General features: G+C 43.7%; 1 protein-coding gene across 2 annotated transcripts in view; it reads left to right on the top strand.

The window, feature by feature from the left end:
* Positions 1–16865, top strand: part of Ipo5 (importin 5) — a 58720-nt gene extending 41855 nt beyond the window's left edge. For both annotated transcript variants that reach the window (XM_004663381.3, XM_045145293.1), the window contains 12 exons: positions 1545–1628; positions 3485–3617; positions 3711–3832; positions 5147–5243; positions 7099–7271; positions 8241–8352; positions 8438–8493; positions 9703–9825; positions 12366–12585; positions 12856–13084; positions 15341–15482; positions 16149–16865. In XM_004663381.3, the coding sequence (XP_004663438.1) occupies positions 1545–1628; positions 3485–3617; positions 3711–3832; positions 5147–5243; positions 7099–7271; positions 8241–8352; positions 8438–8493; positions 9703–9825; positions 12366–12585; positions 12856–13084; positions 15341–15482; positions 16149–16235 (1578 nt within the window). In that variant the 3' untranslated portion in view covers positions 16236–16865. The remainder of the gene's footprint in view (positions 1–1544; positions 1629–3484; positions 3618–3710; positions 3833–5146; positions 5244–7098; positions 7272–8240; positions 8353–8437; positions 8494–9702; positions 9826–12365; positions 12586–12855; positions 13085–15340; positions 15483–16148) is intronic.
* Positions 16866–17260: the final 395 nt, after the last annotated feature.

Raw genomic sequence — 17260 nt, 5'->3', positions numbered from 1 at the left:
TCAGTACCCCTTTTTAACATAATTGTTAATATTAAGGATTCTTAACTCATGTATGCTCTTACTACAATTCCCTTTCCCTACCCCCATTCACCATCTGGAAGGTGTGTAAGGTTGGGCTTCCCATATTAAAACATTAGTTGCTTTTTTGGTAACCCAAAAACCAAGTACACTAGGCTGGAAATGTATGGGTGTACAACTCATACTGAGGACCACTGGCCAAGGTGTTTCTTTCTTAGCCAACATCTCAAAGTTGTACAAAATGGGATTGTGGCGTTTTCTAGCATGCCAGCTTCTTGTTGACCTTCACGTGCTGACTCGTCACTGTTAACATAGAAGCTTGCTCGCCCAGCATTTACCTTGTTGTGTTTGCTGCGGGGCACTGAGAGCCTTTTTTTTTTCTTTGAGGAAGGGTCTCACTCTCACCCAGGGTAACCTAGAATTTACTATGGAGTTTCTGGATGGCCTCAAACTCACTGCATTCTACTCTGTCTCCTTGGATCAAAGGCATGTACCACCATGTCTGCTTGTTTTTTGTTTTTTGTTTTTTTTTTTAATCTTAAAAGGTCTCCCCCCCCCCTTTTAAAATATTGATTTCTTTGTGAGAGAGCCAGCCGCTGCAAACAAACCCCAGACACATGCGCCATCTTGTCCATCTGGTTTATGTGGATCCTGGGGAAATCAGACCTGGGTCCTTTGACTTCACAGGAAAGCACCTTGACCGCTAAGCCATTTCTCCAGCCCTTAAATAATCTTTTTAAATATTGCTTGTTGCCAGGTGTGGTGGTGCACACCTTTAATCCCAGCACTTGGGAGGCAGAGGTAGGAGGATTGCCATGAGTTCAAGGCCACCCTGAGATGACAGAGTTAATTCCAGGTCAGCCTGGACCAGAGTGAGACCCTACTTCGAAAAATATATATATATAAAATAGCTTGTTTATTTATGTGCAAGCAGAGGGAGACACAGAGAGTGGGCACTCCAGGGCCTCTAGCCACTGGAGATTTGAACCCAGTTTGTTAGGCTTTGTCGGCTTTGCAAGCACCTTAACCTCTGAGCTATCTCTCCAGCCCAAGATGTTGTCTTGCAATTTTGTTATTGCATCAAATTCAGTAGTAAGACTATGGGGCTAGGGGCTGGAGAGATGGCTTAGCAGCTGAGGTGCTTGCCTGCAAAGCCCATGTTCGACTCTCCAGATTCCACATAAGCCAGACACACGAAGGTGAGGCAAGTGCAAGGTCGCACTGGGTGGCACAAGTGTCTGGAGTTCAATTGCAGTGGCTGAGGCCCTGGCACAGCAAATTTCTCTCTCTAAAAGATAGTAGTCTTGGCCTGCTTTAAAAGAATATGGTTCCGGGTGGGGGGGTGTCTCTGTGGGTAAAGCACTGTCTGTGAAAGCATAAGAACTTGAGTGAGTTGGAATCCCTCAGAGGAGGTAGAAGATGAGCACCAGTGCCCAGGGTTGTCCTGACCTCCACCCACCTGCCGGGCATGAAACCCCAGCACACAAACACTAACGATGTTGTGTGCTTTTCTCCATCTTCTCTAGTTCATGCAGGATGCCTCCGACGTGATGCAGCTCTTGTTGAAGACCCAGACTGACTTCAATGATATGGAGGATGACGACCCTCAGGTAGGGGTTGACTGCATTGCCTTTGACTCATGTGAGGAGTGGACAGACCAAGATGAAGGTTCTTAGTAATGAAGGATGGTTTTCTTTTCTTTTTCTTTTTTCTTTTTCTTTTTTTTTTTTTTTATTTATTTGAGAGCGACAGACACAGAGAGAAAGACAGAGGGAGAGAGAAAGAATGGGCGCGCCAGGGCTTCCAGCCTCTGCAAATGAACTCCAGACGTGTGCGCCCCCTTGTGCAACTGGCTAACATGGGACCTGGGGAACCGAGCCTCGAACCGGGGTCCTTAGGTTTCACAGGCAAGCGCTTAACTGCTAAGCCATCTCTCCAGCCCGAAGGATGGTTTTCTTAGGGTGCTCTGAACCTCTGACTTTAGAGGTGTTCTTCACTGACTACTATTCCTAGAGCCATGTTTTCTCAGTCTGGGCTGCTCCTTTTGAGTTTAGTTTGTTATTTGAGGGTTCTAGCCTATGTTATTTCTATCTGTCTCTTATCCCTTTCCCACATAAAACCTAAGCCCAGCAAGCTCAGAACCAGCAGTGCTCTCATTCTGCCATAGAAAGATATATATATATTCCACTAACCTAGAAGGCATACCGCATGCACACATGCCTGGTTAAATCCCATTCTCATTTCTCCTTTGTAAGGTTTTCCTTCTGTGCTTGCTCTCAGGAGCAGATCCTGATGACACTAATAGTAGCGGGTAACACGAGCATTCACAGGGCCTAACGTAACAAGGCACGGAGTCGTAATTATGGAATTAAACTTTGACTTTACACAAACATATTATAGTTATCTAGCACAGCTTAAATAGGAGGGTACCGTTTTTGTAAAGTGGCATATCAATATGTTTGTCTTTGTGTGCACAGGGGCAGAAAGGCTGGAAGGTTACTTTGTATTGTAAGCAGCTAATGGTGGGAAGGCTAAAGGGACTGTAAGCTGTAAGGAAGGTGTTAAGGGCTACAGCTGTTAACTTTTTATTTAAGATTTATGTGAAAAAGTGAGGGTGAGAGGGAGAATAGTTGTGCAAGGCCTCCCACTGCTGCAAACATGAACTCCAGACACATGGGCCACTTTCTGCTTTTCCATGGGTACTAGGGAATTGAACCTAGCTCAACAGGCTTTACAGTCAAGCACCTTTAGCCTCTGAGTCATCTCTCCAGCCCCAGCTGTTCACTTCACTATGAGTAGGTAGTGGACAGTGAGCTTTAGTGAGGACTTTATTTTTTACAGTGTAAGATTACTGCAGGAATTGTGTCTGCACACTAGGCAGGCAGACGAGTAGACAGTAGGGAGATAGTCTCTGTCTAGAATGTAGACCTGCTTGTCCATGGTAATGTGCTGGTGGTTGCGTTGGTAGAATCACCTCTCCCCCATACCCCATTTTGGCTTTTTGAGGTAGGATCTCGCTCTAGCCCAAGCTGTTCTGGAACTCACTATTTAGTCTCAGGCTGGCCTCAAACTCATGGGAATCCTCCTCCTGTCTCCCAAATGCTAGGATTAAAGGCATGTACCACCACACCTGGCTAGAATCACTAATTTTTTAGAAAGATTTTTTACATAATTGGAACAGATTATAGCCTTTTTAAGAGTTTTGGCAAAATTGGATATTCACCTTCAGAAGAATAAGATAAAACTAACGGTAATTTTATCATGAGGGGGAAAGTAGGATAGCCTCACCTGCCATTCCTCAGCCAGTCTAGATTCATAGGGCCTTCAGGATAGATTCCGAGCATTGTCAGTGACCTTAGGAAAAGGCCATGAGCATATCACAAGATCTTGTTTCTTGGAAATACGAAAAAGACATTATCATGCCTTACTTACCTATTGTCTTCAAACTCCTTAACTTGTTTTCCAGATCTCTTACATGATCTCAGCATGGGCCAGAATGTGCAAAATCCTTGGAAAAGAATTTCAACAGTACCTTCCAGTGGTTATGGGGCCTTTAATGAAGACAGCTTCCATTAAGCCTGAAGTCGCCCTTTTAGACAGTAGGTGTCTTCAAAAGAACACATTCATTCCAGTATTTTCTCTGCTATGTTTTGTTTTGTTTTCAAATGTATTTGTTGTCTTTCTGTTAATAGCCCAAGACATGGAAAATATGAGTGATGATGATGGCTGGGAATTTGTGAACCTTGGAGATCAGCAGAGTTTTGGTATTAAAACTGCAGGTCTAGAAGAAAAATCAACTGCTTGCCAGATGTTGGTATGGGATTGTGTTTTTATTATATTTTGTTTTATTTTAAATTTTTATTTGTGTGTGTATGGGCACACCAGGACCTCTGTACACCAGATGCTTGTACCACTTTTTATATTTTATTTATTTATTAGAGGGAAAGAGAGAGGCAAAGAATGGGCGTGCCAGGACCTCCAGCCACTGCAAACAAACTCCAGACGCGTGCGCCCCCTTTGTGCATCTGGCTTACGTGGGTCCTGGACAATCGAACTGGGATCCTTTGGCTTTGCAGGCAAACGTCTTAACCTCTAAGCCATCGCTCCAACCCCAACTTGTGCCACTTTTTTGTGTTTGGCAACTTGAGAATTGAAGCCAGGCCGGCAGGCACCTTCAACCGCTAGGCCCTTTTACTATATTTTATGTGCTGTTATGATGCATTTACATATATTTCATAAAGTGCTTTAGTAGCTGCTGCACAAATGTTTTGAAGAAGTAGAAATATTTCTTAAAGAAAAATTCACCTTTTACCCAATGTTTTGTACTTCTTGATTTCCATGCCTTACATGCCGGGTGTGGTGGCGCACGCCTTTATTCCCAGCACTCAGGGAGGCAGAGATGGGAGGATCACAGTGAGTTCGAGGTCACCCTGAGACTCCATAGTGAATTGCAGGTCAGCCTGAGCTAGAGTGAAACCCTACCTCAAAAAAAAAAAGAAGAAAAGAAAAAGAAACCTTATGTTATCTCCTATTGTAATCAAAACCAGTGAAGATGACGAATTGCAGAGTTTAAAGTATGAGCTTTGTGAATGAAGGGTTTTTGTCTATTTTGTGTGTAATCTATAGTAGGTGGCTGAGAATATGTCTGGAATAAGTGAACAGCTGCGCTGATGGTAATAAAAGTAAAGCTAGGGGCTAGAGAGATGGCTTAGCCGTTAAGCCATTTGCCTGCAAAGCCAAAAGACCTTGGTTTGATTCCCCGGGACCTAAGTAAGCCAGCTGCACTAGGTGGCACATGTGTCTGGAGTTTGTTTGCAGTGGCTAGAGGCCCTGGCACACACATATATCTCTCCACCACCCCCCTTTTCTCAAATAAATAAGTAAATAATTTTTTTAAGCACACTGAGCCTGTCTGATTTCAGCTGTGTAAGAGCCTTGCATGTGCATTGTAGGGAGAGCGTGCACATGTTCCAGGGGCTGGGAGCATATTGCTCAGTGGTAGAACACTGGAGTGGCGTGGGCAAGGCCCCAGGTTTGATTTCTCAGCACTAAAGGAAAAAATGAAACTGGAACATGGATCTTAATTTTTTTTTCCAATACTTTTTTTTTTGTTGTTGATGTTTTTCAGGTTTGTTACGCTAAGGAACTAAAGGAAGGTTTTGTGGAATACACTGAACAAGTTGTCAAACTGATGGTCCCCCTACTGAAATTTTATTTCCATGATGATATCCTTCAACAGTTGGGTGTAAAACATGTGTAGATTTGGGTGGGCTGAAATACATATCACCATTATTGTTTTGCACTAGCTGTAGTTTCAGGTAACACACTTGGTTCTCTGTGTATATATGCCTTTGTTTCTCTCTTCTTGTACCAAAAGCCTGGGAAAGAAAATGTAAAGATGGGCATGGCTCATGCCTATAATCTAATCTGAGCACTCGGCAGCCTGAGGTAGGATCACCATGAGTTTGAGGCCATCCTGGTCTAGGGTGACTCAAAAAATGATAATAACTTTTAGAACTAATATTTCATTAGCAAATGTTAACAAGATAATTTTTCTGAATTTTGATTTTCCAAGATAGGGTCCCACTCTATCTAACCAATACTGACCTGGAATTTAGCATGTAGTCTCAGGCTGACCTCAAACTCATAGCAATTCTCTGGCTTCAGCCTCCTAAGTACTGGGATTAAAAGTGTATGCCACCACCCCTGGCCCAAATATGACTTTTGTTTGTTTTGTTTTGTGAGTTAGGGTCTCTCTCTCTGTCTAGCACAGGCTGACCTGGAATTCAAAATGTAGTCTCTAGCTAGCTGGCCTTGAACTCACAGCAGTCCTTCTGTCTAGGCCTCCTGAGTGCTGAGATTAAAGGTGTGGCAGCACATGTGGCCCCCTGGGCATCTGGCTTACGTAGGCCTTTGGAAATCGAACCCAGGTCCTTAGGCTTCGCAGGCAAATGCCATAACTGCTAAGTCATTTCCCCAATCCCTGCCAAGTATTTTTTAATAGTAGGAAATAATACTATCTTTCTTCGTACATTTCCGACCCATTGATAGTTTGTTTACTAAATGATTCAAAACTTCAATCCCAGTGCATAGAAGCTGAGGTGGTAGAACAAATTGGAGGCCAGCCTGGGTTGGAGTGACTGTCAAAAAAATAAATAAATGGGGGGCTGGAGAGATGGCTTAGTGGTTAAGCGCTTGCCTGTGAAGCCTAAGGACCCTGGTTCGAGGCTTGATTCTCCAGGACCCACGTTAGCCAGATGCACAAGGGGGCGCACGCGTCTGGAGTTCGTTTGCAGTGGCTGGAGGCCCTGGCATCCATTCTCTCTCTCTCTCTCTTTCTCTCTATCTGCCTCTCTCTTTCTGTGTCACTCTCAAATAAATAAATAAAAATGAACAAAAAACTTTTAAAATAAATAAATAAATGGGGCTTCAGAGAGAAAATCCATCATTGCAAATGTGTGTAGCACCTCTCAGGGAGAAATATCTTCTGAAATCTGTATGCCAGTGTTCTTTCTCACCCTCAAGTTCTTTGTGGGCATAATTAATAAGTATAGCTACATTTTTATGCCTCACACAGAAATTTTCATAGGTGAGTAAAATAAGGATGACGAAAGGCAAAGATAGAAGCCAGTCTGAAACCTGGATCAAGTTGACTCCAAAGACCTTTGTCATAATTCCTGTTAATGCCATGAGAGCATTTTGCTAGCAGACTTCCCATGATGCAGGGGCCAAGCAGAATTACTTTAAGAGGAAGCTATCACGGCCTTATTTTATAAATGGTGGTAGACAGGGAAAGACAACTTAGTCTTCACTGAAAACCAGCAGAGCCAGTATAGAGCTCCTCAGTTTTCGTAGAAAGAGGTAGCGTCCTTTGCAGTTATTACAAGCCAGAGCAGTAAGAGGCCCTTTCCTCTGTCGTGGTCATCCTTCCTGTGTTGTTTTCATACACACTTGATACTTACCACAATTCTCACTGGAGACGAATAGAACTTGCCCAGCTCTTGTGCTAGTGTGCATGTAAGTGGAATGGTGGAATGCTCTTGAGCTGCCTTGGGGATCACATTTCCTTAACCACAAAACGCGTTCGAGTGGCAGCCGCGGAGTCCATGCCTCTTCTCCTAGAGTGCGCACGAGTCCGCGGTCCTGAGTACCTTACCCAGATGTGGCATTTCATGTGTGATGCTCTCATCAAGGCCATTGGCACAGAACCGGATTCAGATGTGCTCTCAGAAATAATGCATTCTTTTGCAAAGGTGAATGTTTTCCCCAGTATCTTATGAAATGTGTTTATTTATTATTCTTGGAGAATAAGTTAGATTTTTTTCATATGTTGTAAATTTTGAGCGGGGGTGCTGAAAATGATCCAATTTCTTTGTTGTTGTTCTCACACTTTAGTGGTCATTTCTGTTTGTTTAGAAATAGACACTGGAGGCCAGGTGTTGTGGCACACAACTTTAATCCCAGCACTTGGGAAGCTGAGGTAGGAGGGTCTCTGTGAGACCAACCTAGAGCTACTGAGTGCCACATCAGCCTGGGCTAGAGTGAGACCAAAAAAAGACACTGGAGAAATGGGAAGATTGCTTTAGGAAGGTATTAGACATAGAGGGAATGGTAAGGACAAGGCATTCGTGGTAGCATGCATTTCTTAGAATCACAGGCATTCTGAATATGCTTCTTAGTCATGATGATTCTACAGTTAATGTCTAGCTCCTGCCCATGCCTACATTGACCTCTTGTCACGCCACACCATTGCTTGATCTGTATAGTCCCGCAAGCCCAGCACATGGCAGATTGAGACCATCCTAGGCAAGAGAGCCTGTTAGGGGGGAAAAAAAAAACACCTCATTTGATCTCCTCAAGAAAGTTATTTTAGTCTGTTAGGATTTGTAGGCTTTGCAGGCACCTTAACTGGGGAAATGACTTAGCAGTTACGGCATTCGCCTGCGAAGCCTAAGGACCTGGGTTCGATTTCCCAGTGCCCACGTAAGCCAGATGCACAGGGGGCCACATGTGCTGGGCTTAGTCTGTGCCTTTGTAAACACAATATAAATAATCTCTTCTAACTCCTCTTTAAAGTGATGTCCTGTAAACTAATGGAAACCAAGTACATACGTATTCATGTGGTCATTACTCCTCTGTGGTAATTGCACTGTGTGCATTTCTTCTCAGACTTTACTTATTTATGGTTATTAATGGAGTTTAATTGTCTTCACTCTCACTAGTGCATTGAAGTGATGGGAGATGGCTGCCTTAATAACGAACACTTTGAAGAATTAGGAGGTATATTGAAAGCAAAACTAGAAGAACATTTTAAAAACCAGGAATTGCGGCAAGGTAAGTTTTCTGAGCTTTTATTTCTGAACAAAATCCTTGACCTTTTTGGTGATTATTTAAAAACATGTATTTGGGTGTGTTTTAGTTAAAAGACAAGATGAAGACTATGATGAGCAGGTTGAAGAGTCACTGCAAGATGAGGTAAATTTTTTTAGAACTTCGTTCTCATGACTGTTTGCATCAGAAATAATAACACATCTTCCTTGTTATTCTGATACAGTTAAACATTTTCCAGACAAGTCTGGCATCTCTTGATTTACAGTACGAGTAAATTTGAAATTCACTGGCGTTTTGGTTCTTTGTGTACATTTTATTGTGCTTCATACGTCAAAATGCCATTGTTTACTTGGTGTCTTTTCATACAGCCATTTGTATTGGGGTGCTTCGCCATTTTAAATCTGAACGTCCTCAGATCTAGTGCTAATGATCACCCTGAGAGACAGTCTGAGGCTTTTTATTTTTATTTTATTTTACGATGATGGCAATTGAATCTAGAAACTTGTGCATTTATAGGCAAGCACTAAACCCCCCAAGTTACATCACCAGCCTTCTTTTTACTTTTAATTTATTTATGGGGGAAAAAAGCTTTTTTTACTGCCTTTAGACAGAAGAGTACAGGAACTTTTACTTTTATTGAAAATCTACATCTTACCCCGCAACCCAGGCTAGGCTTGAACTTGTGTCCTCTTTCCTTGGCCTTCTTAGTTGGGATCACAGGCCTGTACCACCAAGCACAGCGAGGCTGTACTTGGTGTCTCCTCCTCAGACTGGCCGTCAGCTGTGTCTGCACTGTGACTGGATGCCGCCCGTGGCCATCTGGCCTGGGCTTGCATGTGCTTGTGCCCCCACGCCGTGTAAGCGTGCACTGCCACTGGGTCTCCCACCATGCCACCCCCAAACACGGAAATGTCCTTCTGAAAACAAACTAGTGAGTGGTTGACCAGGGGTGCATTTTGACCTGTCTACTTTAAATGTTCCAGAAAAAATTTTTGCAGTTAAATTCCATACTTCACACCATTTCTTTTTTGGCTGGCAGGACATATACCTAGTCTTCAAGGATACTTTAGTCACTACATTCTTTTTTTTTTTTTTTAATTATTTTTGGGGGGGGGTTGAGGTAGGGTCTCACTCTGGTCCAGGCTGACCTGGAATTCACTATGTAGTCTCAGGGTGGCCTCAAACTCACGGTGATCCTCCTACCTCTGCCTCCCCAAGTGCTGGGATTAAAGGCGTGCGCCACCACGCCCAGCTTAGTCCCTAGATTCTTGATAAGGACTTAAGATGGGAAATTTTTTAATTTTTGATACTTTAGGGGGTTTTAACCAGCTATATGTTGTGTTTCTGTTTTAGGATGAGAATGATGTTTATATTCTGACAAAAGTGTCAGATATTCTGCACTCAATATTCAGCAGCTACAAGGAGAAGGTGTTGCCATGGTTTGAACAGCTGCTTCCGCTCATCGTCAACCTGATTGTAAGTACTTCCCGCCCAGAGGTTGTTTGCGTACTTAGCTGGAATGCTTTTATTACAGCATGGAAAATCTTAAACTTGAGGTTAAAATGGGTCTCAGCAAGGGAGTTTTAGCTATTCTGTCACTCTCAAATAAATAAAAATGAACAACAACAACAAAACTAGCTGTCACTGTTCCCACTTACTAACTTAACAGGGAAGAGAGAATGTGACACAGAAAGCCTAACAGCCGGCCGTGGCAGCGCACGCCTTTAATCCCGGCACTCGGGAGGCAGAAGTAGGAGGATTACTCTGAGTCTGAGGCCAGCTTGAGACCACCTAGTCAATTCCAGCTCAGCCTGGGCTAGATCAAGACCCTATTTCAACAACCCCTCCTCAAAAAAAATCAACAGTGGGGCTGGAGAGATGGCTCAGCAATTAAAGGCACTTGCTGACTAACAGCCTTGGTTCAATTCCCCAGTACCTGCATAAAGCCAGATTCACAAAATGGCACATGCAACTCGAGTTCCTTTGCAGTGGCATGAGGCTTTGGTGCATCAGGTTCCTCTTTTTCTCCTTGAAAATAAGTGAAAATATTTTTTCAAAAATGAATAGCTAAAGCTGGGCTTTGTGGCGCCCAGCACTGGGGAGGCAGAGGTAGGATCACTCTTGAGTTTGAGGCCACCCTGAGACTACATACACTACGTGAATTGTACAGGTCAGCCTAGGCTAGAGTGAGACCCTGCCTTGAAAAACCAAAAGAATATTTTAATTGTAATTTTAATTTTGGGTTTTTTTAAACATATGGGTGCTCCTGGGCTTCCAGCCACTGCAAACAAACTCCAGATGCATGTGACGCCTTGTGCATCTGGCTTACATGGGTCCTGGGGAATCAAACATAGGTCCATCGGTTTTGCAGGCAAGTGCCTTAACCTCTATGCCATCTCTCCAGCTCCCCCTTTAAATTATTTATTTGTTTATTTGAGAGTGACGGAGAAGGGGGGGTAGAATGGGCGCGCCAGGGCTTCCAGCCACTGCAAACAAACTCCAGATGCATACGCCCCCTTGTGCATCTGGCTAACATGGGTCCTAGGGAATTGAGCCTTGAACCAGGGTCCTTAGGCTTCATAGGCAAGCGCTTAACTGCTAACCCATCTCTCCAGCCCTTTTTTTTGGGGGGGGGGGGTGGTAGGGTCTCGCTCTAGTCCAGGCTAACCTGGAATTCACTATGTAGTCTCAGGGTGGCCTTGAACTCACGGTGATCCTCCCACCTCTGCTTCCTGAGTGCTGGGACTAAAGGCATATGCCACCGCGCTGGCCCTGGTACTCTTCTCTTTCTTACCCCCTCTTTCTCTGTTAAATAAAGAAAAATAAAATATTTTTTTTAAAAAAAAACTCATAAATTAGGGCTGGAGAATTGGCTCGGTGGTTAAGGTGCTTACTTTCAAAGCCTTAACAACCTGGGTTTGATTTCCCCAGTACCCACCTACAGCCCGATGCACAAAATGGCACATGTGCCTGGAGTTTGTTTGCAGCGTCTGGAGGCCCTAGTACACCCATTCCCTGCCTCTGTCCTTCCTCGCTGACCCCCCCCATCAGTGCTTTCAAATAAACATTTTTAAAGCCCATAACATTTAAAAACTCATAAATTAACAGCCACAGTCAGATGTTTTCCATGTGTTTGTTTATTGGAATAGTAGAGATCAAGTGCTCTTATCACTAACACTGAATCATCCCTCCCATTTTATTTTATTTTATTGTTTTTCCAAGGTAGGGTCTCACTCTAGCTCAGGCTGACCTGGAATTCATTAAGGTGTTAGGGTGGCCTTGAACTCAACAGTGATCCTCCTACCTCTGCCTCCGGATTGCTGGGATTAAAGGTGTGCGTCACCACACCCAGCTCCCTTTTTATTTATTTTTTTTTTTATTTGTTTGTTTGTTTTTATTTTGAGACAGGGTCTTGCTTAGTTTTCTGGACTAATCTTAAATTTGTGATCCTCCTACCTCAGCCTCTTAAATGCTGGGATTAAAGTAAAGGATTGCACCGTCACCCCTGGCTCCATCTTTTTTCATTGCTGTGATTTGTAATATGTTTACATTGTCTTGGTTTGGGGAAAGAAGGAGTTTGTGATGGAATCTCTGTGGCACAGTCTGGCCTAAAGGTCTGGGTTCAAATGACCTCTCCCCTCTTTCCCCAGCCTCCTGTGCACCTAGGATTGTGGACACAGCAATACTCGTGGTTGTCTATGTCTTGTTTTTTTTTTGTTGTTGTTGTTGTTTGTTTTGTGTTGTTTCCCTCTTTTTTTCACTCTTTAGTGTTTTATGTTAGCATACAAAGTAATGGTTATCAAAGCCAATTTGGATATGTGCCTGCTCCTGTCAGTTCTTCCTGTGACAAAGAGCTTTGCAACAAATCTCAGAAGTCTTAATTTCATTTTGATTAAGTGTCTGTAGTTAGGATGCGTTCGTTTCCTGTGTTGGGTCGTTGTAAGCAGCTAGCCCACAGAATTTGTTTGCATTCTTCATGTCCATGTTGAGTACTTACAAGAGAATCTCTTTTGTAGTGTCCACACAGACCATGGCCAGACAGACAGTGGGGATTGTGCATCTTTGATGATATCATAGAGCACTGTAGTCCAGCCTCGTTTAAGTACGCAGAATATTTCCTAAGGCCAATGCTCCAGTACGTGTGTGACAACAGCCCGGAAGTCAGGCAAGCAGCTGCATACGGCCTGGGAGTCATGGCGCAGTATGGTGGAGATAACTACCGCCCGTTTTGCACAGGTATGTGTTCACGCGGTTCAAGCTCTGCACTCCAGGCAGCCTTTCTTCCTGGTCTTGTCCTCCTCACCCCACCCTGGACGTTGCGCCTCTTTCTGCTCCTCTCTTTCCCGCCTATAGCACTGAAAATGCTTCCTGTTTACTTTCTTGTGCCCCTTAAATTCATTTCTGTGACCCTCAAGCCAGGAACACAAACCTTTCAGAGATGAAATAATTTATGTTCATTTGCATTACTTGTGAGGTCTGATTGGCCTCTTGTAACACTTGTTTTAGAAGCACTTCCACTGCTTGTTCGAGTTATCCAGTCTGCAGATGCAAAGACCAAAGAAAATGTCAACGCCACGGAGAATTGCATCTCGGCCGTAGGGAAGATCATGAAGTTCAAGCCGGACTGTGTAAACGTGGAAGAAGTCTTGCCACACTGGTTGTCTTGGCTTCCACTACATGAGGATAAAGAAGAAGCTGTCCAGACCTTCAGTTATTTGTGTGACCTGATCGAAAGGTAAGAAAGCACACACCAGGAACATGGAGGTTTAGCCCCACGCCTGTGCCCAACCCAGTTTTGTAGGTAATAAGATCTATCTTTGAGTTACTCTTTTTGTAATTCAGTAGATGAGACACGATCACAAGTAATGATCTAGTGTTCTGTTGTCTGCTATCGCTGTTATAGAAAAGATTATGGTTTTCTCTGTGTCCAAGAATTAGTGCTAGCCAGGTATGGTGACACATGCCCATAATCTCAGCACTAGGAAGGCTGAGGCAGGAGGATTGCCACAAGTACAAGGCCAACCTGAACTAGTAAGATCCTGTCTTACAAAAACGTAAGTAGTGACGTAAGAGAAGTATACCATCAGGATCAGGCTGTAGCCCTGTGCCGGCTTATACATTCTGAATTTTGCCTGTGAATATATATATATGCATGCATGCATGCATGCATGCATACATACATACACACACACACACACATACATACATATATATACATACACACACACATATGGTGTGTGTGTTGGTTGGTTGGTTGGCTTTGTTTCTGTTTTCTCATGGTAGGGTCTCACTGTAGCCCAGGGTTGCCTCGAACTCACGGCAATCCTCCTACTTCTGCCTCCCGAGTGCTGGGATTGAAGTGTGCCACCACGCCCGGCTTCCATGAATATATCTTAAGAGCTGCAGCAGTGGCTGTATAAACTTTTGTTTATTTGCAAGCAGAGAGAGAGGATGGGCTCACCAGGACCTTCAGCATAGCAAATGAACTCCAGACACATGTGCCACTTTGCAGCTGGTTTTATGTAGGTACTGGGGAATCACACTTGGATTGTTAGGATTTGCAGGTAGGCGCCTTAACCACTGAGCAATCTTTCCAGCCCAGCTATAGAAACTTTTGAAGTGTGACATTCAGTATTTATTTCTCAGTGTTTGAGTCCACATTCCCCTAGATATTTGTTCTTTGCTTTGTCACTGGGAAACTGCTAGTCCCTGCAATTTGTAGCAATAAACCAGTGGGCACATTCTTTCATTCCTTTTTGAGTTCGGGTTCCTGAGGATGTTATGTGCCCCGTGAGAACCTGAGGAGTGTGGTAGCTGCCTGTGGACAACACTGCCTGTGCCTGCTCCTACATCTAAAACGACTATCTTCTCAGTCAGGCTATTTGATCATCACCTTGGAAGTAGCTATGCACTCAGTGACGGCGTAGACTTCCACTTCAGTGAACTATTAGGTTTCTTTCCATTGGGCCTGCCTGGAACTCATTTCCCAGCTTGCTCTTGACATACTCACATAATCCTGTGAAGTTCATTCAGGTTTATTTTAGAAACTGGTTACTTGTTAAGTTGGTCGGGTGTAAGACTCTGCTCCCCCACCCAAAACAAAAGTCACAAGAGATAGAAAAATTTTTATTTTCTTCTGGGTTACATAGGAAGAAACTGCAGGGGAGATATATGAAACTGGCTGGCTTGGACGCTTGGAACTGGGGAGATGGGAGATGGCTCAACTGGTAAAGGCACTTGTTTGCAGAAGCCTGCCAGCCCACTTCAATCCCCAGTAGCTGCACAGGCGATGCATCCAGCGTGCATTTGCAGCCACAGGAGATGTGGCGCAGCTGTGCGCTGCTTTCTTCCTCTCCCTCTCTGTGCATCCCTCCCTTCCTCTCTCACAAATAATTTTTTTTGAGACAAGCCCCACAGACTGTCCTTTTTTAATAAGAGAATTGACACTCCAGCTGCTGCAGTTGAACTCCAGACATGTGCACTACCTAGTGTGCACATGCGACCTTGTACAAGTGTGTCTCCTTGTGCTCCTGGCTTACATGGGACCTGGAGAGTAGAACATGGGTCCTTGGGCTTTGCAGACAAGCGCCTTAACCACTAAGCCATCTCTCCAGCCCAACAAATAATGTTTTTGTTGTTGGTTTTGGTTTTGGTTTTGGTTTTTTGAGACAGGGTCTCACTCTAGTCCAGGCTGACCTGGAATTCACAATGTAATCTCAGGGTGGCCTCGAACTCACAGTGATACTCCTACCTCTGTCTCTGGAGTGTTGGGATTAAAGGTGTGCACCACCACGCCTGGCAACAAATAATTTTTTAAAGATACTTTGAAGCCAGGCATGGTGGCGCACATGTTCAAGGCAAGCCTCGGGTAGAGTGGGAACCCTCTTCATGTAAATAAAAGGCACTTGATAGATGAAAGAGAAGCATGTTGTGAGAGCCTGTGTGGTTAGTCTTTGCACATCTCACTCACAAAGGCCATTTCCTCTTGCAGTAATCACCCAATTGTTCTTGGCCCAAACAATACCAACCTGCCCAAAATATTCAGCATAATCGCAGAAGGACAAATGCATGAGGCCATTAAACATGAAGATCCCTGTGCCAAACGTCTGGCTAATGTAGTTCGCCAAGTACAGGTGAGTTGCTTTGGTGCTTTTGGTTTTGAGGTTTTTTTTTTTTTTTTCCATGTTTTTAATGTGTGTTAGTAAGTAAAATCTGAGTTTTTTAATGTTCTCATTGAAGACTCATTGTTTTTTTTTTAAATTTATTTTTATTAAGAAGAGAGTTGAGAATGCAGCCACTGCAAATAAACTCCAGATGCATGCGCCACCATGTGCATCTGGCTTACATGGGACCTGGAGAAGCAAACTTGGGTCCTTAGGCTTCACAGGCCTTAACCACTAAGCCATCTCTGCAGCCCCTCATTGGTTATTCGTAACCTACCTCTATGTTCTCATTATTCATTAGAAGTAAAATCTTCATTTTAAGTTTGCAATTTCAAGCCTTCCCATTTGGCACTAAGTAAATATAGCTTACTCTGTATAGTTTTTATGCATGTCTGAAAGGAAAATGGGTAATTTTAATTAGTTGTAAGTTAGCAAAAATGTTTGAATGATTTTTACTTGTGATAGATAGGGCACTTTAATGGGAAATGGACTTTGAAGAAATGAATGACTCACCTGCTTGTGCAGTTCAAGCTGAGTAGAGAGGTGTGTTAGGGTGTTACCATGCGTGTTGACTTCTAACCCTTCCAAGCACTCACCTGGCCCATCTTACGATGCCCATCTTTTCTTCTTCCCCAGACTTCTGGAGGACTATGGACTGAGTGCATAGCCCAGCTCAGTCCCGAGCAGCAGGCGGCCATCCAGGAGCTCCTGACCTCTGCTTGAAGGGCCTTACCACCACCTGCCAGAACTACTCCAAATAAACGCTTACCCTTTTGTTTAGGTTCCTTTGTTTTGTTTTGAGCAAGAGAGCAGTAGAGCTGTGTAGGCCGGTCTTCGGGAAGGAGGGCTGCGCGCGCAGGAGCCGCCGCCTGCGTGCCGAGTGCAGTTGCGGAGGATCTCTGAGAGCACTGGAGGCGCCCGTAAGCCCCACAGTAGCACTGAAGAGTATTTTTCTATTGGTGTATCCCACCCATGTGAAGGGAAAGGAAATAAAATTAACTTTTCTCAGTAGACATAAGGAAATTTAAGGAAAAACAGCTTTAAGATCAATTAATCCACATAGATGTGTGTGAAAACAAACTGCTATACAGCCTAGTGTGCATTCTATCGATCGGAGTGTGAGCTTGTGGGATAGAAGGAAGCCTCCACCCAGCAAACCGGGTGAAAAACCTGATGACAAACACGAAGCGTGAGGATGTCACATTTGATGTCACTTTGGTTCTTTTCCCCAAGAGGCTTATGCGGTGACGCAGCATGGAGGCTTCCGGCTTCCAGCCCTTGAATGTGAAGTGTCGTTGGCATGTCTGGCAGTCGTCTCTCGTTCACTCCTCAATAAACAACATTGAAATACAAGAGGCTTGTGTAAAAGCTCAGTATTGTCTGCCTTTGGTTCATTACTGTTCTAAATATAAGAATAATTAATATTTTTTTATAGTAGCTATGGCTCTGAATGGTGTTCTTTCCCCTTAGCATTTTCCTTGTGCAATTCAACCTTAAAAGTACATCTAGTTTTTACTGTCTTTCACATAATTTAAGCTAAGTTATGATATACCCCACCTATTCTGTTCAGTTGATATTTTTAAGGTTTGCAAATTCAGGTTTTAAAGCTAGGATGTTCTGGTTAGATCACAAAGATTTGGCTTCGTATCCTTATTGCAAATTGTAATTGTTTTAGAGCCACACACAACATTTGAACTTTTTAGTTTTACAGTCAATATTGTGGCTAAAGTTATTTACTGAAAATTTCA

Source organism: Jaculus jaculus, chromosome 3 (genome assembly GCF_020740685.1).
Source record: "Jaculus jaculus isolate mJacJac1 chromosome 3, mJacJac1.mat.Y.cur, whole genome shotgun sequence".
Taxonomy (NCBI): Eukaryota; Metazoa; Chordata; class Mammalia; order Rodentia; family Dipodidae; genus Jaculus; species Jaculus jaculus.
Note: the sequence above shows the minus strand (reverse complement) of the source record. Positions and strands in the feature narration are given on the sequence as shown.